A 23,741-nucleotide genomic window follows, 5' to 3' on the forward strand; every position below is an offset into this window, starting at 1 on the left:
TGTTGTCATCTGGTTGCTCCCAGTCAAATCCAGTTCTTGTTTTCATGCACAAGTTTATATCGAATGTGTTATTTCAACTAAATATTCATGCCTCCGGACTAAAATTTCAACAAACGGCCAAAATGGCTTTAGGCGGTGTGCGTGATATGTTACTTGGTTTTCATAGGAAAGTGTAATTAGTTAACAACAATACTTAATCAACAACCTTGACTTAACTGCCTGAAAATCCTAAGCCATCTGGCCCATTCATGATGTTAACAAAAATAAGTAAAATGAACGTCATCAATATTGCAGTAAATATAACATTAAATGCAATAATTCCCCATCAAATAATGCTGTGAATACGCCGGCGTGTGTTGGTGTTGAAAATTACAAATTTAAAGAGCAAGATTATAATCCTGATTTCCCTTTACTGTATTAGCGTGGGAATTGGGTTCGTAATTGAACCCATATAAGTTTGATTAAAGGGTTTTTTGGGAGTTGATTCGAAGGTTTGACTTCATACCGTTAAATTAAATATTCAATTAATTCGTAAAATTGAAGTGCCCTCAGCTGTCTTTCACAAAATACCATCTGATAACGAACCAAATCCAAACTACATTAATAACAACTAATTAAGCTCAAACGCAAGTAACAATTCTTGAAGAGAGCTCAACAGGATAAGCGACGCATTATTAGAAAAGTCACTGGCGAACTTGATCATTCTTTCTAGCCATGAACAGGCCCCACCTCTGCTCACCAACGGAACTCCTTTTCAGCTTTGCCTTCCAACCGCTAACAATTTCATCATAGTCTTCCTGAACATCCCGTTGGAACGGTATGTTTAGACTTATGTCTAACGAAGCAACACAATTATACAAGTTTGTTTACAAACATGCATACCTTTGAAAATTCTTTTATGAAAGCATCCCTGTCCTTCTCAACAGCATCCAATTCCCTCTGAAGAACCTCAAGAAACTAAAAGCAAAGTAACAACAATGTCCCTTAGCATTAAGTCACGGTGGTCTCAGTCATTTTAGAAACATGCATAGAACTCTAAACGCATACATGCAATACATCAAAGCAATAATTTTGACATTTTGCTTTTCATTTTATGCCTCAATTACTGACCAAATGGCCGTTGGGCTCTTTACATCAATAAAGCCATTGGTCACTTCGACACTACATAAACAATTCAATATACTACATGCAAGAGGAAGGGTGAAGTCTGAACCTGAGTTGTCCGATCTTCTGCAGTAACCTCATAAAAACCAGCACCTTGTAGCATCTGATAAGACATATAAATAATGAGTAGGTTTTTATTTGCACTATCTATTCAAATTTCGTCAAACTCTGCTTATGCACACATGCATGCATGTGTGTGTGTGAGAGAGAGAAAGAGGCTAACCTGACCATAAGCCTCTACATCATGGAGATCATATCCCCTTTGCTTGATATACTCTGTAAATTCCTCTGATGGTGTCCCGGATCTCTTGCAGTAATCAGTAATAAGAAGCTTCCCTCCTGGCTTTAACCACTTAAAAAAGCTTCTGAATAGCATGGGCTTGTCCTGAAAAGACCATATTATTGAAAGTTATCTAAACTAACTGTTTCATGTTAAGAAGAAATTTGCTGAAAAAGCAATAGTTCACAATGCAATGCAATATGTCAGGGATCCAGATTGTAGTAAAAGAAAGAATGAAGCAGCAGAGGAGCTACAATCCAACCCAAACAACATGAACAAATACTCTGCATGTACAAAAACCAAATGCACTAAGTTGTTCCTGCCAAATACTATGCAAGTCCACGTACTTGTATGTGAAGGATGGTGTCACGGCTGTAGATCACATCAAATGTGTCATCTGGATAAATTTTCTTGGTGCAGTCAGCAACCTCAAACTCGACTGAGCACTTGCACCCGATGGCACGTTCAAGAGCAAAGGAAATCATATTTATTGAAAAATCAATTCCAACCACATCGACATTAAAGTTCTTGGCCATATAAAAGTCACCTCCCCCAATGCCACATCCCACATCAAGGACTTTCTGTCCAGGCTTTAGTTCCAGCTTTGCCGCAAATTCCTTTGTAGTCTCTGATCATAAAAAAAGACCATAAATACTAAATGAATTTGGTCCAGCTCACCATTTGTTGTCAATGGCTACAGCTCCTCAATCCTCAAAGAGCTGATAGTAGTGAGTCTAGATGAGACAAGTCAAAACCATCCCACTTCTATTTATCAGATAAGAACAGTATTGAGCACATCCTCGCGCTTTACAGGAACAAAGAAAATATGAAAAAGCGGACTCCATGAAGTCAAACATCAAATGGTCTTCATTCATATTGGTTTATTATATCTTAACAGCACTTAGTGCACAATGTTTGTCTAATATGACAAGTGTCTGGGTGTCTAAAAGAATTTGACATAGTAACCTTCCAGAAATTTACCAAGACTCATCTATATTATATGCATGTGTTTGCATATATGTATTGACACATAAATAATGAACAATTAGTTGGCCCAGTCAGTTCATAATCTCATAAAACTAACAAGAACCTGTGTTAAATACCATTTATGACTAAAAAACTTTTCTGTAAAATTACCAAAATTGACACCAAATAGTTATGACATCATGATTTCTCGATATACAAAGTCATGGAGTCATGAAGTGTTTTGAGCGTTCGAGACATCAAGAAACCACAAAGTTTAAAGTGTCTGAGTAACATCTGTAGCTGCTTTATTTACTTTAGGCAAAACCTAAAGTAAATCAGTATCTTTGTGTTTGAACCACAAGATGAATTAATGTCATGAATTATTCATATATCATGGGATAAAAATTAGGGTAATCTAGAAAAATAACTGGCAGTTATAAAGATAAGAAGAATCTGGAGTTACCCAGTTGCTTGAACTATTAGAACAATCATTTTTTGCAATTTTTCTTTTGAACAAATAAAATGCACAGGGGAGACAACTGCCTTCTTGTGTATGGTCATTACGCACTAAATCATTTTTCACATTAGAGAGAGAGAGAGAGAGAGAGAGTAGAAAATAAATAATGTTCTGTATACCAATTCCTCCAGTGCTCACAAAACCTTCCCCAAAGACACGTTCATAGCGTAAAATTCCACTGCTTTTGTACTGTACATTATCCAAGAAGCGCTGAAACCCCCTGTCATCAGTTGATCTGACCTTTTGCCATAACCAACAGATCTACATAATTCGGACAGTCGATTATTCATTCTGGCAAGGAAAAAAGTTGCAGTAAAAGAGCTATATATATATATATATATATATATATATATATATATAGAGAGAGAGAGAGAGAGAGAGAGAGAGAGAGAGAGAGAGAGAGAGAGAGAGAGAGAGAGATTACTTGATTTTGATTTTTCTTGTTCCTTACATAAGCCCTAATGCACTTGAAAGTAATGAGGGAGAGTTCAAAGGAATTTCCTACACCATCATAGGTTTGGCACTGTTTAAACACCTGCAAGAAAAACTTAAATCAGAAACTAGAAAGATGATAAATTGAAAAGACTCGATCTATACAGCAAGTGTGCTTCTAAAAGCATTTAAGCAGCCAATTTATGGGGCTTATCAGAACTAGAAACAGTCCCCTACTATCTTGGATGACAACATGCTTGAAAATAAAGTGGCCTATAGAAGAGAATGACAAGGGAAGGAGGAGGCCCAGAACATAAAAAAAAGGAGAAACAAAGCTGTAAAGTAGCATGAACAGTTCTTGAGACAATAGAACTGATATTTATTTCCAAATTTTTAAGAGGATCTGCATAGTTACAACATTCTTACAAAATGGACCTTTGAAGGAAGCCAAGTTAGCAACTCAGCAGTAACATGGCTATCCATCTAATAGTTGCTTTCTCACCTTAAGAGAGAGGTTACTATCTAAGGGTTGTCTTATCAAACTGGTCATACCCCTCTGCTTGGCAAACACAGGTTCCAGGTTCGATTCTTGGACCTGGAACCTAGGTAATTTGATAGTGGGTCCCACTCCCTTAGTCCCCAAGAATCTCTGTTAAGGGTCGTGTAGAGTGTTGAGCAAGAGTCTTCCCAAGGGCCAGGATAATGAATTTTCAACCAAATGAAGTCAAAAGGTAAAACCAAGGTCCATATTGTTTACCATACAGGTGCCTGACCAATGCAGTACAATATTGAACAATACCGCACCGACGCTCAATTCGCAAATACACAAGTTTAATATCGGTAAAATATTTTTGGCTTTCTTTTTGTTTTTCCAGTACTTTTTGTCTTTCTGGATTATTTTATGGTTTATAGATGCTTAAACATATTGCAGTGTGGTTTGTACCTAATTAAACCTTGGTTACAGTTCAAAGTACCCAATTAAGAGTTATGGATGTTCAAAGTACAATTAAAGTAATCATCTATGTGAGAAAGGAAAAAAACAAAAGGAAGGAAAGGAAGGAAGGAAGAAGAAAATGAAAGAAAGAAATGCAGGAAAGAAGAGGAAAGGAAGGAAATAAAGAAGAAAAAAAAGAAAGGAAGGAAAGGGAGGGAAGAAGAAAAATAAAAGAAGAAGAAAAAGAAAGAAAGAAAATAAGAAAAGACAAAGAAAAGAAACAAAAGAAAGGAATAGAAGAAGAAGAAAAAGAAACAAAGAAAGGAAGGAAACAAGAAAAAAAGAGAAAGAAGAAGAAAAGGAAAGAAAGAATGGAAGGGAGGAAAAATAAAAAAGAAAGAGAGGAAGGAAGGGAGAAGAAAAGGAAAGAAAAGAAGGAAAAAAGAAAAGAAAGAAGCAGAAAAAGGAAAAGGAAAGAAAGGGAGAAGAAAAAAAAAAGGAAGGAAGAAAGGATAAGGGAAAGAGAGAAGAAGGAACAAAGGGAGAAAAAAAGGTTAAGGAGCCCAAACCGCTACAAGCCAAGGGGAACAAAGAAGGAAGGAAAGGATAAGGGAAAAAGAGGAGGAGGAACAAGGAAAGAAAAAAGAGTAAGGAGGCCAAACCGCTACAAACCGAGTGGACTGTTTCTATGGGCAATTTATGGGGATTGTTATGTGTTTTATGATTACTAATAATTTATATACATTATTTATTATATAATCATAATACTTATTATAATGTTATAAAGATTAGAATATTATAATAATATTATGATAAATAGTAATAACAATACTATAATATTAACATAATATTCTAATAAACTTAATATTGCCCTAATATTGTCTATATCCTAATATTTTCATAATACCATTACAATACTCTAAAAATATTAACTGTAATATATTTTACTACTGTTATAATATGTAATATTAGGATAATAACAGAATAATTATGTAGTAAAAAATAGTAAAATATTATATTAAACGGATAATATAATAGTATAATTATATATTATAGTATTATAGAAATATATTAAAAATTAAAATATGATAATAAAATTATAATATAATACTATATATTGATATTGTGACAATATTATAGAGTATAGTATTATATTAATATTATTATGATAATAGGAAATTAATAATTTTATTGCAATAGTACAATATGATAACAATATTATAATATTAATTATAATAATATAATAATATAGAAATTAACTTAATAGCGATATTATAACAATATTATTATTACTATTATTTTAATCATATGGATATTGTAGAGGAGGAGAAAGGGGAATGGTTGGAGTAGAGCTGATCACGGATTTTCCAGCCCACCCAGCCCGGCCTGAAATTTTTCGGGCTTGGGCATTAAAAAAAGTCCCGTGGGTCGGGCCTGGGCAGGAAAAGCAGCCCGACCAAAAAATCGGGTCGAGCCAGAAAACTTTTAAAAATGGCCCGACCCGGCCCTGCCCGGCCCGTGTTTTATATATAAAATACCATATATAAATTCAGTTTTAGAGAGCCCATTAAGCTGTTGGGCCATTCTGGTCTATTTTCAAATTTCAAACAAAGAAAAAATCGGGCCTGTCGAGTCGGGCCCAGAACCAGATTTATAAAGTCGGGTCGTACCTGGATAAAAATTTATGCCTGACAGTCGGGCCGGGCCGGGCCTGGGCACAACCATCAAGCCTAATTTCTGCTGTACAACCCGGCCCAAACTCGGCCCGGCCCGGATTTTAATCAGCTCTAAGTTGGAGTAGCAAAAGGACCCTTTCCAAAGGACCTTTCTCAATTACAAGACTCGTTGGAACTCCAACCAATTTTAGCTGCAGCTCCAAATACAAGCTTTGGGGCTCTTCTTGCATTTGGAATGCAACCTGCAATTGCAATTGCAGCCATCCAAACACTTGTTTTGGGTGGTGTAATTTGCAACCTACCAAATATAAGCAACCAAACAGACCCTTAAGGGAGTGAATGCTTGAAGTTTGTTGTGATCAACATTGGCAGAACTGTCTCGAATTGGACGGTTCCGATCGTTCTGCATCGTACCGGTGGCTCACTAGTACAATTTCAGAAATGGAAACGAAATTCGTTGCTGGAGCAGAGAATGAGAAAGAGAGAGAGAGAGGGAGGTCCGTGGAGGCCAGGCAGAGGCTGGTGGAGGGTTGGCGGAGGCTGACGCCAGGCCCTTTCAGGATTTATGTGGCCGTTCTCCAGTTTCGTTCGACGTCGATCTCCCTTCCTCCCCCCGCTCTCTCTCTCTCTTTTCCTATCTCGTTCTCCCTCTTCCCCGTCTGTTCAACCATGTCGATACGGGCCCGGCATGGCACAACACAGGCCCATACCGACTTGTCCTGCTAGAAGACCGGCACGGTGCCCGGTATCAGTTCCGCCGATATTAGTGGTAATTACACTTTCTTGAAGCATTCTAGGCACTATTCATAGGGAACGTCCACTAAGATACTACAAGCCATATATGGATGTCACCTCCTATGGAAATATCAAATGCATGTCAACCATATAAAAATCTTGTAGTCATATTTCATATACCCGTCTCCCAATCTTATGAAACCCATTTCAATAAAATCTGGAAAAAAAAAATCTGAGCGTTTGCAGATTTTCTTTTCATGTTGGACTTAGCATATTCCTTTGTCCCTCGAACATCCTCTATGGAGAATTATCATCTTTGAGAATTAACATTTTGGTCTGAGGAAGAAGACACACACACCCAAATTTCAAATCAAGCTGCACAACCATCATTAAAATGGATTGCACTGCATGGCCAAAGCAAACAAGATTAAATGTAAAGTATATACCTTAGTATAGAACCTTGGTTCCCGGTAATGTGTTGGGTTGGTTTTCCTCTTAGAGTCCCCAGACCGGTGGAAACAAGATTCTCTGAAGAAAATATACCCGCCAACTTTTAACCATTTTACCAACCTTTCTGCCAGCTTTTCCACCTTTATCCAAAAATCAAAAAGAGATTAGAAAATGGCATGGAAAACAGTTAGGCGGAAAAACTAAATTTGAATGCCAGCCACCACGAGAACATGCTTCTTAATGCACAGCATCAAGGGTCAATACATAGAATGGTTCATGCAAATATGAACTCCAGTTTTAGCATCTAAGAAATAGAACTCCAAGCAAACATCCCAATAAAGCACACTAAGTTCAATTATCTCATCAATCTAGTATCCTACTATGAAGGTCTGATAACCTTATAATATGATGTAACTAACTTAGCTATCTTTAAAACAAAACAAAAAAAAAAATGCATGGTAAGCTTTTAATGTACATATCTACACATACATATGCACATACATACATACCTACATTATATGGTTATTGAAGACACATACTAATTATGTGAATCATTTAGCCATACAATACAAGATCACGCTATAACTAGCATGTAATCTAGGTGATCAGATCCAAATATTGTAAAAAAGGATATGTGAAATGGAAAAACCTATGTGTGTGGCTTTCCACATGGATGGTTGGATTAGAAATTGAAATAAAGAGATGTCATGAAGAGATATGACAATGGTTGTAATGAAAAGACATGATGATGACAACATGTGATTAGTGTCCATTTGACTTGAATCAATAGGCACGTCTTCATTAGTGACCATGGATGGAGGGACATGATGATCAAGGGAATCACCTCTTCATAAGTGACTATTGATGAAGAAACATAATGGTAAATGGATGCACCTCTTCATACATGACATGATAATTTATAAACACACTAGTTCGCAAAACGCTCACTTCCTTCTATCACCATATCCGTTATTCATACTACCATTCTCTTCTCTTCTTTCTCTTTATTTCTTCTCAAGAAAGTTTCTATTCCCAACCATCCTTCTGTGATCACCAGTCTAGCGACAATCACACAAGGTTTTATTCTCCATCTACAAGTCATCAACAATGATGTGAAACTTTGAAAGCAAAAACATACTTGTATGTCAGGAAAAAAAAAAAACTGCAAGCTTCAGAAATACAAAAATACCAAACTTTTGCCAAATTCAGTGAAATACAACTAATGAAGTTAAAAAGAGAGCATCAGTTGTCAAAGTGCAAATCACCTCATTATCTGAGAGATACATCAGCAACCAGTTTGAGAATATCAAATCCACAGATTCTGCTTCGATCATCAAGTCTGGAGATGTTACATCCGCACACACAAAACTTATATTCTTAAGATGACCATTGGCACTCTCATTCTGCAGAAATAGGGAAAATTCACGATTAACTTTGACATCTAGTGAGAATATACATGAATCTTGCATCAAGATCTGGTTTTCATGAACCAATAGCTTCTCCACAATAATGAACATTAAAGCACCTTCTTAATCACATTTTCGATGAAATCCAAAGCCAGAACATGACCGGCTTCTTTCGCCAGCTCACCAGTGAAGCGACCGATACCAGCTCCTAGCTCCAAAACTGATTTTCCTTTATACGGTGGAAGTAAAGAGAGGACCTACAAAAGAATATAATAAAATGGAACCGCACTACTCCGCAAAATAATCCATAACACCGCCTGGGATATTTCCCGAATTGCATGAGAGAGAGAGAGAGAGTAGTATTACCTCGGGCCTCTCTTCCTTGTCGAGATCAGAGGCACGGGAGTCGAGCATCATGGCCTCCACGGTGAGGTCCTTGGAATGCTCCATCCAGTAGCTCTTCTGTACCATGCGCTCCTCCTCTCCTCCTCCTCCTGCCACCAAAGTACACCGTCACCATGACTACCACACAACTCATCATAGCATAACGGTATCAGAAGTCTAGAAACAGGACAGGCTCCAGGTCTAGAAGTTGATCTCTGTGCTCCCTTTTTTTTTTTCCTTTTGATCGTTGAATTTCTTTGTTTCTATCTCAATCGCAATTTAAAAAAAATAATAATACGCATAACAATAATCTTTAGATACAGATCTGAGCTCCATTTTTCTTTCCTGCTGATGTTAATTATGTTAGACATTTATTTATTTCAGTGAAGAGGAGCTTGTTCATGTCCATCGTTCAGTGTTTCTTTTTCTTACCATTGATGGCAGCCATTTGTGCTAGGTCGTTGAGATTTGGGTGCTGTGGCTGGACAAACGGTTGCCAAAGCTTGAGAAGAAGGAGAAACGGCTGAAAAGGAGGAGGAGAAGCTATGAGCCCTCGATGGCAAGGCGAGACCGGGAGAAGCTCCGAGATCTACGGTCGTAAAACCTCCCCCTCTGCCGCATTAACTAATAACCAACAGCAGCTAATGCCTAATGCTCCTCTCTCTCTCTCTCTCTCTCTCTCCTCCTCTCCTATCCAACGATGGAAATCTGAGCCCCCTCTCCTTCGAATATATAGAGAGAGGGAGCGCCAGGCGGGAGTAGGAGGAGGAGGGAGTTTTTAACTCTTATTAAAATTAAAAAATTATCTTTATCATTATTGTTGTGTCGCTAATGTCGGATCTCACGCATATAATTTTCTATGCTTGTGTTCCCTCAGCAGATCCGTTGCGGACGCGGGGCTTAATGCGCGACAGGTCTGCACGTGAAGGATCCGCGAGGTGCGCATCCCGATGTGATTGGGTCGAGCCACGCGCATCACGTCACCGTCCGGGCGTTCGCTGCGTGGTTCGTGGTACGGAACGGGCTCGGACGCTCTCGCATTGCTTGCTTTGCAGAGACTGGCTGTTGTCTGCGTCCATCGCAGAGGCCCGTGAGCGTAGCACTTTTTTTTTTGGTAGAAATGAGCGTAGCACTTAACTTCTGCAGAAGTGGGTATTTTTGTCACGGTGTTGGTGGAGCAATCAAGCATCGATGCATCGTGCGCTCCCTGCTGACACGTGCAAAAATTCATGCTTCCCATGGAAAAATAATAAAAAAAAATAAAGGGAAAGTAACCAGCAATAATGGACTGTTTGAACGTCACGTGGCAGATACCCTGTCAACCACCCATCTTGGATCGTTGAACCCGTTTGCATCACTTTCATTTTTATATTTTTAAAAATAATAAATTCAAAATATTTTTATTTTATCTTTAAAGTTTAAAAATATAAATATATTTCATATAGCTATTTTTTTATATAAATATAGCAATAGTGACTAAGGTAGGGGGTTGACAATATAATGATGGTAGCAACAATAGTATAGCATAGTTGCGGTAGAAACTGATGGCAGTAATAATCGTAGCAGAGGTGGCAACAATGGTAGAGACAACTAGGATAATAATGGCAATGGTGGACAATAATGGTGGAGGGCAATGATAATCATAGTGGTGATAGAGACAATAGAGATGGTAATGAGTGGTGAGAAAAAATATGAATTTCTTATTTTTAAAAATCGTAAAAGTAAGGACTTTTATTTTTATATTACTAATTTTTTTAAAAAAATAAATAATAATAATAATAATAATAATAATGCAAAACTTGGCTGTGTTGTATTTTTGCAACTCTATTTTTAAAAATAAAAAATAAAGGCATTACCAAATAAGCTTTTTGAGTTATATCTATGTGGCATGACCGAAATATGTAAATCTAATGCTGGCTATCTTGTAACCGCATATTAGTGGATGAATGAGATATGGCTGCCAAGCATCATTTTGAATCATAAATCATTGCCGAGAGATGTTTTTTATCATACTTTATCATATACTCTAAAACATAAATCATCCTCACACAAACTTTTGGTCATCTTATCTTATTTATATTATTTGTATATTTATTTATTCTTAGATAAGTTATTGGTTTTTTAACCAATTTAATTGGAGATTGCTTGCATTAAATTGTGGGTGTAATTAACTATTTTAGTAATAAGAGACCCGGAAAACATAGCCTCAACATTCATTTGATAACGTAATATCATATCTATGCTCCTAGTGTCAAGGAGCATGCATCTTTGAAATAAAGAATTATTCTGGTTCACGGTTATGAATGAAAATGGGCAAAGATAGATGTTCTCCCCTCTCTTCTCAATCTCTGAATCTTGCAACATAAGTTACTTGGTGGAGGATTCTTACCCAGAATTGTCAAATGAATTGAGCAATTCAAGCTCGACTCTGCTTCAATTTGAATCAAGCCCAATATGAAGCCAAAAAATTAAAATTGCATAGATATGTATGTATGTGTGTGTATGTGTGCGTGCGTGTTTATATGGCATGGACTACATCTCTCAAGCCGGGAAAACTTCTACTACTCTTGGACCTACAATCAATAATTGGCACTCAAATCAAAGATTCATTTACTGTTCATGACGTATGCTGGCAAAAACGTCTATAACCAAAAATCATGTATTCTAATGGTTTTTAATCTACCTACCTAGCGAGTAAAAAAAATCTAAGATTAAAATGATATGAGACAAAGCTTTACTATTATCTAAATATTAAACTTTATTGGTTTTCAATATACATATTTTAACATGTTTAGATGATCAATCAAGTGGATTCTTGGTATAAATATTTTATAATATATTTAAAATATTAGCATGACGAAAATCAATTATTTTTGTGTCTATATGATAGATGGGTTGGGAACCACTAAAACACATGATTTTTTATTTTTAAAAATATCTAATAGTACGGATCATGATTTATATTCATCTATGTGTAAATGATATATATTTTGCTCCTAAAGAGATGGTATATACACCTTTCAAGTACAAAATTAATGATTAAGCATCCAAATTGAAAATCCACATCATTATTCATGATCTATACCAATAAAAATATATAAAATTAAAATTTATATATTTTAATGATCTCTAACCTATATATCAAGTAAGTGCAATAATAAATTGTTCAAATGATATAAGAGCATATTTCATTGTGATCTAAGCACTAGAATTTATTTATTTTCAATTTATATTTGTTTTAGCATTTGTGGATCCTGATCACTAAAATGGTTTCTCAATTTACATATTGTATCATATATTCTAGTATGCTAGCACAATAAAAATTGAATAAAAACGGTCAAATTTTATGTATATATGATTTAAGGTTAGATACCTCCAAAATATATAATATTCAGTTTCTAAATATTTTTATAATATAAATCATGATCAATGATATGGATCTTTGATTTAAATATTCTATATTAATTTTAAACCCAAGGAACATGGATACCCTCTCCTTTTGAGAGTAGTATATGTATATTATATAATATATAGAATGGAATATATTTCTCTTAATGGGAGAGGGTTTCTACTCTTTTGGGGTTCAAAATTAAGAATTAGATAGAAGATCCATATCAACTAATCATGATTTAAAATATTGAAAATGCTTAAAAACCAAAAATCATGTATTTTGTGATCTCTAACCTATATGTCAAAAAAGATGTAATGGTATAAGGTTAAAATAATATCATACCATACTTTGCTATCATCTAAGCATCAAACTCTATTGATTCCAATTTATAGAGGTTTTAATATGTGTGGAAGAGAGACAAATTGGAAACTCCAAAACAAGTAATCTTGGATTTCCAAGTATTTTAGTTTTATAAGTCATGATCTATTTTCTCTATACATATGGGATGAACTTTATTTCTCTTGAGAGAGAGAGAGAGAGAATATCTAGCCATCTCAAGTCCAAAATCAATAATGGAGCATCCAAATTAAAAATTACACTACAGATCATGATCTAGATCAATAAAAATATTTAGTAACCAAATATATATATATATTTTTAATGGTCTCTAACCTATGCGTCAAATGGATATAAAAATTAATAATTACAGTAATGTGAACCATGTTTTACCATAGCTTAAGCATTAAAAATTGTTGATTTTCAATATATACTTATTATAACATATATATAGATCGTGATCAATAAAATGGATTCTCAATTTAAATATTTTATTTTATATTTTAGTATGCTAGCAAAATGGAAACTATCCTTTTTTTTCCAATCAACATGACATATAGGATGAAACACCACCAAAACAATAATTTGTAATTCCTAAGCATTTTTATTACTGCATAAATACATATATATATATATATTATAAAATTAAAAAATACTTATCTCAAATCCAAAGTCAAACATAAGAAATCCAAATTGAAGATCCACATTGTTAATCATAATATATACAAATAAAAATATTTAATAAAAAATTGCATGTTTTCATGATCTCTTATCTATACATCAAGTGGGTGCAAATGAATAGTTAAATGACATGAAACCACGTTTCGCTATAAACATTAAAATCTATTGATTTTCAATATATATATATGGTTTTTAGCTTATGTAGATAATGAACAATAAAAATTATTCTCAGTTTAAATATTTTGATATATGTTTTAGTACACTAGCACAATAAAAATTATCCATTTTTTTATTAGCATGATGCTTAGGTTGGAAACCATCAAAGATGTGATTTTTGTTTTCTCTTATTCATTTATCCGACCAAACATCAAAAGATACTTATTCCACGGAATAAGCCCTTCCATTCTATAATGCCCAGATAATTTTTTATTCCCTCCAAATTTATTCGATAACCAAGCACAACCATAGAGGCTAAAAGTAAAATAAATCCTAAGCAAACCATGGAAATTATTCATCCATAATAAAGACAACTAAATCATATTTGACCAATAAAAGTAATCAAGCCTCTACAAAAAGATTAATTTTACACCCCTATTACCTTGCCTAAGAAGCAGCAATTCAAAAGCCAAAAATAAGAGGAAAGAGCTTGAAACCAATAACCAAACAACCCGATGAAACTTGAAAACGGGAGAAAGGAAGCTAGGTTATGTAATGTCCGGGCCCAGAACCTACTAGGCCCAATAAGAAATGGGCCCAGTTAAGGGTTGGGCCCAAATTCCACTGTGGGCAGTGCTGTATAAGGATTGAAATAAAAAATAATAAAAACGAAGGGATAAGACCGACAGGGAGGGGTGACCCTCACCCCTGCTGACAGCCGCTGCCGGCGCGCCGGAGACAAGGGGGGCGGCGGCCAGTCCCGAGGTATGGAGGAATGGAGAGGGAAGGGACCTCTCAGAGGGGGTCTCATCCTTAAACAGTCCTTTAAGCCTATGTCGGCAACCCCAAAATGACAGACCCCCTAAACACCGAACGAGAGAAAGAGAGAGAGCCCGGAAGCTCCAAGAGGAAGGAGGAACCCCTAAGTCGGCAGAGGTGTTGGAGAGGAGGCACCGCAGGTCATCCCCGGAAATGGTAAGCTCCTGTTACCAAAATAAAAATAGAGGAGGGACTCCATGGACCTCAGTTGCAGTCACTGCCGGCTCTCGGTAGGGGGCTGCAGTCGGCCGGAGTCCATTCCCCTTCTTCTTCTTCAGTGGGATAGGGGGGTCTCAGTGAAGAAGAAGAAGGGAGGAAAGAAAAGAAAATGAAAGAAAGAAGAAAAAGGAGAGAGAGAAGAGGGGACTCACCCGTGTGTGGCCGCGGGCATCGGCCGCAGGCGCGGTCGTGGGCTCAGCCGCAGGCGCGGCTGTGGACGCCGCGAGCTCGGCCGTGGCACTGCCGACTGTGGCTCGGCCCTCCCAAAACCCCCTTCTTCCTTCACAGGGGAAGAATGGAGAGAGGAAGAGAGAGGGTTTGGGAGTGAGAGAGAGAGAGAATAGGGGGTGGTGCCGGAGGGAAGGACCAAAGAAAAGAAAGAAAGAAAGAAAGAGAGAGGAGGAAGAGGCCGTAGATCCGGCCGGAGGAGAAGAAGAAGACCGGAGGACCGGCCGAAATGGCTAGGGCTTCCGATCGGAACCAAGGAGAGAGAGAGAAAGGAGAGGAGGAGGGGACTTGCCGTGTACGGCCGTGAGCGTCGCCGGTGCGGGCTCGGCCGGGGAAGCCGAGAGCTCGGCCGCGGGCTCGGCCGGGGAAGCCGAGAGCTCGGCCGCGGGCTCGGCCGGGGATGCCGCGGGGCTTGGCCGCGGACGCCGCCGGTCGTGGGCCGTCTCCCTCCGCTCGCCATCCTCCCCTCCGCTCGCCGTCCTGCCATCGTCGGAGAAGAGAGGAAGGGGGAGATTGGGAGAGAAGGAAGGAAAGAGAGGAGGAGGGGAGGAAGCTTCGGGAAGGAGAAGAAAAGAAAAAGGAGAAGAGAAGAGAAGAGAAGAAAAGAAAAAAAAAAAAAAAAAGGAAAAGAAAAAGAAAAAGAAAAAGAAAAGAAAAGAAAGAAAATGAGAAGAGAAAAGAAAAGAGTGAGTTAACGGGCCGGAATCGGGTTCGGATCCGAAACACGTTAAGCCCAAATTAAATTGGGTCCGAATCCAATTAAGCTGAGTTGGTCTCAGCATACCTAATTGATTGTAAATCAGGCCCAATTCAAGCCCAATTTAACTGACAGAAGGTCGAATTGACCTTGGGCTAATCCTGACTCAGACCCAAATGAGCCACGTTGACCAAATCAGAGGACCCAATTGGCTAGAAAAGGTTGGACCCAATTATAAACGAGGCCCAATCCTTTAATTAAAAACCCAATCAACCCAGGTGGACCCAATCTGGTTTTAAATCGAATCCCAAAGGCTTCAAATTGGACTTGGGCTAAATCCTTGGATAGGACCCAAGCAAGTAAGTTCATAGTATGATGAACTAAGAAATTTTATAATAAATGAAGGGGGAATAATGTAATCCCTATGATGTTGTTTTAGGTGATTGAGGATTAGTCACCTGGACTTGAGCAATTTGGAAAGCGAATTGAGGTAAGTAATCTGTCTTAATCCTATCGTAGATCTTGTAATACGTTTTATAAGATGAACCAGTGTTTTTTATACAATTTGAATTGTATGCATGATTAGTGAAGAATGTAAGTAACCTGTTCTAATCCTATTATGGATCATGTCATGTTATTAATGTTTTCCTAAGCATTTATTTTAAGTACATATGTTTCATGCATGATATGTTACAATGCATAAGTAACTTGCATGATCCCAGAAGCTATGGCTATGTATGCAACCTGATGATATTGATATTTTAATCATGCATGTAAGTTTATAAAGTCTTAGCTAGCCCCAGAGGCACTATAATGGGCTCAAAGATGCTACTGAGAATGACTGAGCCGCCAGTGGCTGAATAGTAACTGAGCTGCCCCGCCAGTGGCTGAATAGTAACTGAGCTGCCCCGCCAGTGGCTGAATAGTAACTGAGCCTGCCCTGCCAGTGGCTGAATTGGAATTGGGCCTGCCCCGCCAGTGGCTGAATAGTAACTGAGCTGCCCCGCCAGTGGCTGAATAGTAACTGAGCTGGCCCCGCCAGTGGTCGAGTCTGACTTCGCAGTAGCATCCGAGAGAATGGACCACGGCATGCCGGGGCACGGTTTCATATGCATATATTATGAAAATTGTTGTGAATTGCACTACTGCTTTGTTTAAATCGCATACTTATTATGCCATGATGATTATTAGATAAACATGCATGTCAGCTTCTCAAAACCCTGATTTACATGTTTAGTCTACTGGTTGATCCGGTAGGATTATGCAGGATTACTTACTGAGCCGTGTAGCTCATATCCGTTTATTTACTTTTTTCTTTCAGATCCTCACCACTGATAGCTGCCAGAGACACGTTAATTTGGTATTAGCGCTTCTTTCTTTTGGGGTAAAGCAAGTATATACTTTTGTGTATATAAACTACGTAGAAGCTCTGTATTTGGGTACTGACCAGCATGTTGTACTAGATGAATACACATGAAAAGATTTGGTTGGTTTGACTACCCTATTTCCCAGGTATGAGGCTGCGTGCTATTGTGGGCGGTAGTCGGCAATAGCACGGCCGTGTCACGGATCCGGATCCGGGGCGTGACATTTCGTGGTATCAGAGCAATAGGTTAATCATGAGTAAAAAAAAAAAAAAAAAAATTCAAATTTTAATAAGGGAATGGGTAGTTAAGTCTCATTCGGTAAGATTCTGCATACTTGGAAAGAGAAAAAAAAAGAAAAGATTTTATTGGTCGTATCATCGGTCAGTCACGAAAATTGCTTGACACAAATATTTTGATAGGTGACAATGAGCAACAAAAAGAAAGAAGTTAGGACTAATACAAAATCATTCGAGGGGCATGATTATGACAGGGATGGTATCAGAATTCAAGATTCAAGACTACAAAAATTTTTTGATGTTTTCAAACAGAATGGTAGCGAGCCATGCCAAAATAAGAATAAGCTAGTTTGGAGATTTCTCGATGGAGTAATTTGTATTTTGGATTATGATTAAAGTATATTTTGACTGATATTAAGTGGAGTACTAGCTATGGAATATTAAGGTACATGGTGATTATTGGTGTATCAGTATATAGGTGATTTTGGAAGTTTAACTTGATACCGGGTACTGTGGATAATACTTCTAGTTTGAAGTTAATTATTTTGATGGCAAGATAGGGTTCATTCATAAGTTGTTTAAGGCTTGGACAAGGAAAGCTTTTATATTCTTCGAGGTTAAAATCTGTATGACAATTATGCATGAAACTATTGTATAGAAAGAAAATATATCTGAGAATGACATTTAAGAGTTTCTCCTTTGTTTACTTGGAATGTGACATATTAGATCTTTTCAAATTACAATGCAAGATTGGTATTTTGATTGGAAGTCATTTAGTAAATTCTGGGATAATTTCCAATCTTGAAGAATATTTTTGGCTCATTTTATATGAATGAAGTTGCTGAAAATGTAAAAATTTATTTAAAGCATCGTTACTTATTTAAGGGGATCTTATGTTGGGATACCCTTTCTGTACTCGTTCATGAAAAGGTAAAAGGAAGTTCTAGCTAAGTAACATATGATCTAGATGGAGGAAAGATTTGAAGTGCAAATACATATGAAGGATTAAATAGTTCTGTTGGTAGACAAATAGTATGGCGATCAAAAGTTATTAATGAATTCAAAAAAAAAAAAAAAAAAATTGATGTTTTGAATCAGAGTGCGCAGCGAAAACATAGTGGGCTGAATTAGTTCTCTAAGTTGGTCTGTAGTATTATTCCATTGATTCGGAAAGTTGTAATAATAAAAGATTTGATCTGTTTTCTTCTGTAGTAGGATTTTCCTTGATAAATGAAAAGAAAATGATCGGATTTTTTTTGGGATATCGCTGTGCTACCTTAAATTCTCCAGTTTTATGTCATGCTAAGAAATTCTTAGCATCTCGAGACTAGAATTAACGGATCATCAATTTTGATCTCAGATCTGGAATATGCTGATATAAACCTCCGTCCTCCTAAACTTGAAGCTTGAGTTTCTTTAATTAATATCAACCCTCCATCTGATTGAAAGAAATTAAGGTTGTCAATTGACTTTGATGAATAACTATCAAGGGTGGATTGAAGTTGTTTATGATCTAATCTTGTGATAGATCGGGTAATCGAGAGCAGTTGATACTTTGACAAAGAAACTTGATCTTCTTATTCAGAATTAAGATGTTGATTCTATGAATAATCTGGAGAGAGAGCTGTATAATTTTCACCAGTGAGTTTTTCTATTATTGGCAACTCCCGGAAGATTTTGAGCATCTTAAATTTAGTATTAACGGATGGATGGTGCCTTGGTTGGGCTTAGACCTGAAATGTTCCCTACTCCTAGCTATGACATCTTCGATCTACCTATCTAAAAGGGGTTTGAAGTTTTGCTAGGATAAAAGTTGATCATAAAATTGTAGGCAGGGTTAAGAGAAGAAAGAGGATTATAGATTATGAAAAGTATTTGATGCTAATGCTCTCACCTATTTCTATTAACCCGATTACGACCGTTGTGTGGACTTAATCGAAAGCAATTAATTTCTCAGGCCAAGGATTATAGCATCTAAGGTGGGAAGATTAGTCTTCTTTTGGAAGAGATCAAAAGAACTCCTATATCATAAATAGAAGGGATCAAGTTTTGAGGTGCCATGAATTTGCCAAAATCTTATCAGCAAGCATTTTAAGAGAGACTAACTGAGATCTCGAGGATGACTCAATGGTTGACTACTTTTGAAAACCAGAACCTAAGGTATGTTTAATTTCGAGGACGAAATTTATTTTAAGGGGGGTAGGATGTAATGTCCGGGCCCAGAACCTACTAGGCCCAATAAGAAATGGGCCCAGTTAAGGGTTGGGCCCAAATTCCACTGTGGGCAGTGCTGTATAAGGATTGAAATAAAAAATAATAAAAACGAAGGGATAAGACCGACAGGGAGGGGTGACCCTCACCCCTGCTGACAGCCGCTGCCGGCGCGCCGGAGACAAGGGGGGCGGCGGCCAGTCCCGAGGTATGGAGGAATGGAGAGGGAAGGGACCTCTCAGAGGGGGTCTCATCCTTAAACAGTCCTTTAAGCCTATGTCGGCAACCCCAAAATGACAGACCCCCTAAACACCGAACGAGAGAAAGAGAGAGAGCCCGGAAGCTCCAAGAGGAAGGAGGAACCCCTAAGTCGGCAGAGGTGTTGGAGAGGAGGCACCGCAGGTCATCCCCGGAAATGGTAAGCTCCTGTTACCAAAATAAAAATAGAGGAGGGACTCCATGGACCTCAGTTGCAGTCACTGCCGGCTCTCGGTAGGGGGCTGCAGTCGGCCGGAGTCCATTCCCCTTCTTCTTCTTCAGTGGGATAGGGGGGTCTCAGTGAAGAAGAAGAAGGGAGGAAAGAAAAGAAAATGAAAGAAAGAAGAAAAAGGAGAGAGGGAAGAGGGGACTCACCCGTGTGTGGCCGCGGGCATCGGCCGCAGGCGCGGTCGTGGGCTCAGCCGCAGGCGCGGCTGTGGACGCCGCGAGCTCGGCCGTGGCACTGCCGACTGTGGCTCGGCCCTCCCAAAACCCCCTTCTTCCTTCACAGGGGAAGAATGGAGAGAGGAAGAGAGAGGGTTTGGGAGTGAGAGAGAGAGAGAATAGGGGGTGGTGCCGGAGGGAAGGACCAAAGAAAAGAAAGAAAGAAAGAAAGAGAGAGGAGGAAGAGGCCGTAGATCCGGCCGGAGGAGAAGAAGAAGACCGGAGGACCGGCCGAAATGGCTAGGGCTTCCGATCGGAACCAAGGAGAGAGAGAGAGAAAGGAGAGGAGGAGGGGACTTGCCGTGTACGGCCGTGAGCGTCGCCGGTGCGGGCTCGGCCGGGGAAGCCGAGAGCTCGGCCGCGGGCTCGGCCGGGGAAGCCGAGAGCTCGGCCGCGGGCTCGGCCGGGGATGCCGCGGGGCTTGGCCGCGGACGCCGCCGGTCGTGGGCCGTCTCCCTCCGCTCGCCATCCTCCCCTCCGCTCGCCGTCCTGCCATCGTCGGAGAAGAGAGGAAGGGGGAGATCGGGAGAGAAGGAAGGAAAGAGAGGAGGAGGGGAGGAAGCTTCGGGAAGGAGAAGAAAAGAAAAAGGAGAAGAGAAGAGAAGAAAAGAAAAAAAAAAAAAGGAAAAGAAAAAGAAAAAGAAAAAGAAAAGAAAAGAAAGAAAATGAGAAGAGAAAAGAAAAGAGTGGGTTAACGGGCCGGAATCGGGTTCGGATCCGAAACACGTTAAGCCCAAATTAAATTGGGTCCGAATCCAATTAAGCTGAGTTGGTCTCAGCATACCTAATTGATTGTAAATCAGGCCCAATTCAAGCCCAATTTAACTGACAGAAGGTCGAATTGACCTTGGGCTAATCCTGACTCAGACCCAAATGAGCCACGTTGACCAAATCAGAGGACCCAATTGGCTAGAAAAGGTTGGACCCAATTATAAACGAGGCCCAATCCTTTAATTAAAAACCCAATCAACCCAGGTGGACCCAATCTGGTTTTAAATCGAATCCCAAAGGCTTCAAATTGGACTTGGGCTAAATCCTTGGATAGGACCCAAGCAAGTAAGTTCATAGTATGATGAACTAAGAAATTTTATAATAAATGAAGGGGGAATAATGTAATCCCTATGATGTTGTTTTAGGTGATTGAGGATTAGTCACCTGGACTTGAGCAATTTGGAAAGCGAATTGAGGTAAGTAATCTGTCTTAATCCTATCGTAGATCTTGTAATACGTTTTATAAGATGAACCAGTGTTTTTTATACAATTTGAATTGTATGCATGATTAGTGAAGAATGTAAGTAACCTGTTCTAATCCTATTATGGATCATGTCATGTTATTAATGTTTTCCTAAGCATTTATTTTAAGTACATATGTTTCATGCATGATATATTACAATGCATAAGTAACTTGCATGATCCCAGAAGCTATGGCTATGTATGCAACCTGATGATATTGATATTTTAATCATGCATGTAAGTTTATAAAGTCTTAGCTAGCCCCAGAGGCACTATAATGGGCTCAAAGATGCTACTGAGAATGACTGAGCCGCCAGTGGCTGAATAGTAACTGAGCTGCCCCGCCAGTGGCTGAATAGTAACTGAGCTGCCCCGCCAGTGGCTGAATAGTAACTGAGCCTGCCCCGCCAGTGGCTGAATTGGAATTGGGCCTGCCCCGCCAGTGGCTGAATAGTAACTGAGCTGCCCCGCCAGTGGCTGAATAGTAACTGAGCTGGCCCCGCCAGTGGTCGAGTCTGACTTCGCAGTAGCATCCGAGAGAATGGACCACGGCATGCCGGGGCACGGTTTCATATGCATATATTATGAAAATTGTTGTGAATTGCACTACTGCTTTGTTTAAATCGCATACTTATTATGCCATGATGATTATTAGATAAACATGCATGTCAGCTTCTCAAAACCCTGATTTACATGTTTAGTCTACTGGTTGATCCGGTAGGATTATGCAGGATTACTTACTGAGCCGTGTAGCTCATATCCGTTTATTTACTTTTTTCTTTCAGATCCTCACCACTGATAGCTGCCAGAGACACGTTAATTTGGTATTAGCGCTTCTTTCTTTTGGGGTAAAGCAAGTATATACTTTTGTGTATATAAACTACGTAGAAGCTCTGTATTTGGGTACTGACCAGCATGTTGTACTAGATGAATACACATGAAAAGATTTGGTTGGTTTGACTACCCTATTTCCCAGGTATGAGGCTGCGTGCTATTGTGGGCGGTAGTCGGCAATAGCACGGCCGTGTCACGGATCCGGATCCGGGGCGTGACAGGTTATAAATAGTAATACCAAGAGGGCTAGTACAAAAAAGCAAGGGATTAACCATTAAGAACACATCAAATAAATACAACAAAATGCATACTGAATCAATGGTTAGACTTTAAAGGAAGTGCCGAAAAGGTACAGAAAAAAATGATACAAGAAGAACAAAGAAGGAAAAGAGAAAGAAGAAAATAAAATAAAAAGATCAAAGATAAAGAAACGACAACAAATAAAATATATACAGGCAAGGAAATCAGCACTTATAGGCGTACCTGTATCAAATGGTCCTCTGCAGTTCAGAGTGGGTGCGAACAGTGGAACAACGTCTGATGTACCCAACCTATTCCAAGCACGGCCAGATGCAATCCTCTTCTATGATGTTTTTCCACGATCCAAGAAGAGGCTATGGTCTCTAAACTAAATGACAAAAGGACAAACTTGTTTCATTGTGGTTTTATCGGGTCATAGAGGTAGGAGGCAGCTGTTTTTCTTTTTTTTTTTTTTGGTGAATCGGCTTCTCACGCTATCCTAGCATGAGCACAGCTAGCTATATCAGCATCAAGCAAACAACACAAAGCAAAAGAAACGGAAGACTGCTGAATCTAAATAAGGTCTCCGGAGTGGTGCGCAACGAAGGAGGCGACCCAGTCAGCAGCCTGGTTCGCCTTCCGCAAGACATGCCTCTGGAAAATCCAGTACTTCCGTAGCATCCAACGAATGTCGCCCAAAAGCAGGTGCTCCACCTCCTCATGCCCCTCCTCCCTCAGGCGCGCTATCAGGGAAGCTAAGTCTCCCTCTAAAACTTTACAACCAGCCTGCAGAATATATCTCGCATAAGAAAGCTCCTCTCAGGCAGCCCTAAGCTCCACCCCAAAAGTCGAGGCTTCGAAAGAACGGTACCCACCTGCTGCAATCAGCCTGGCGCCATGATCTCTGATCACAAGAGGCAACAGTTCACGGATGCCACCAACATGGTTACTTGTCCTGATCACCAGCAAGCCAGGTGAACTAGCGTGGACATTCTCCCTATTCGAGAACTTAGTCAGCCCATCTCAAAGTGGAATGAGATAAGGTCATCTTCTATAAAGCAAGTAGATGTCCACTTTCTTTCCTTTCAATGTTGCAAGCAGAATGGGAAAGCTTGAATAATATGTGTGTACATATATATATATATATATATATATATATATATATATATATATATATATATATATATATATATATATATATATATATATATATATATATATATATATATATATATATACACACATATATATATACATATGCATGTACATATGTATATATACATATATATATATATGTGTGTGTGTGTGTGTGTGTGTGTGTGTGTACATCATGCATGCATGTATGCATGCATACATTGATGCAATGGAAACGATGGCGAAAGAATTCAGCAAACGCTGAATTAATAAGACTCAAAGATCAGTTTCCACGAATGCTGAAACCAGTAAT

At 38.7% G+C, this 23,741-nt stretch overlaps 1 protein-coding gene across 1 annotated transcript; it reads right to left on the minus strand.

The window, feature by feature from the left end:
* Positions 1 to 498: 498 nt before the first annotated feature.
* Positions 499 to 9,654, minus strand: LOC103713971 (phosphoethanolamine N-methyltransferase 1-like). Its single transcript, XM_039125794.1, has 12 exons — positions 9,377 to 9,654; positions 8,927 to 9,054; positions 8,680 to 8,817; positions 8,420 to 8,557; positions 7,151 to 7,294; positions 3,352 to 3,462; positions 3,047 to 3,188; positions 1,792 to 2,072; positions 1,388 to 1,549; positions 1,214 to 1,267; positions 883 to 957; positions 499 to 797 (listed from the first exon to the last, which is right to left on the minus strand). Exons 1-12 carry the CDS (start codon positions 9,390 to 9,392, stop codon positions 684 to 686), a joined length of 1,503 nt encoding a protein of 500 aa, XP_038981722.1. The 5' UTR covers positions 9,393 to 9,654; the 3' UTR covers positions 499 to 683.
* Positions 9,655 to 23,741: the final 14,087 nt, after the last annotated feature.

Source organism: Phoenix dactylifera, chromosome 4 (genome assembly GCF_009389715.1).
Source record: "Phoenix dactylifera cultivar Barhee BC4 chromosome 4, palm_55x_up_171113_PBpolish2nd_filt_p, whole genome shotgun sequence".
Lineage (NCBI taxonomy): Eukaryota > Viridiplantae > Streptophyta > Magnoliopsida > Arecales > Arecaceae > Phoenix > Phoenix dactylifera.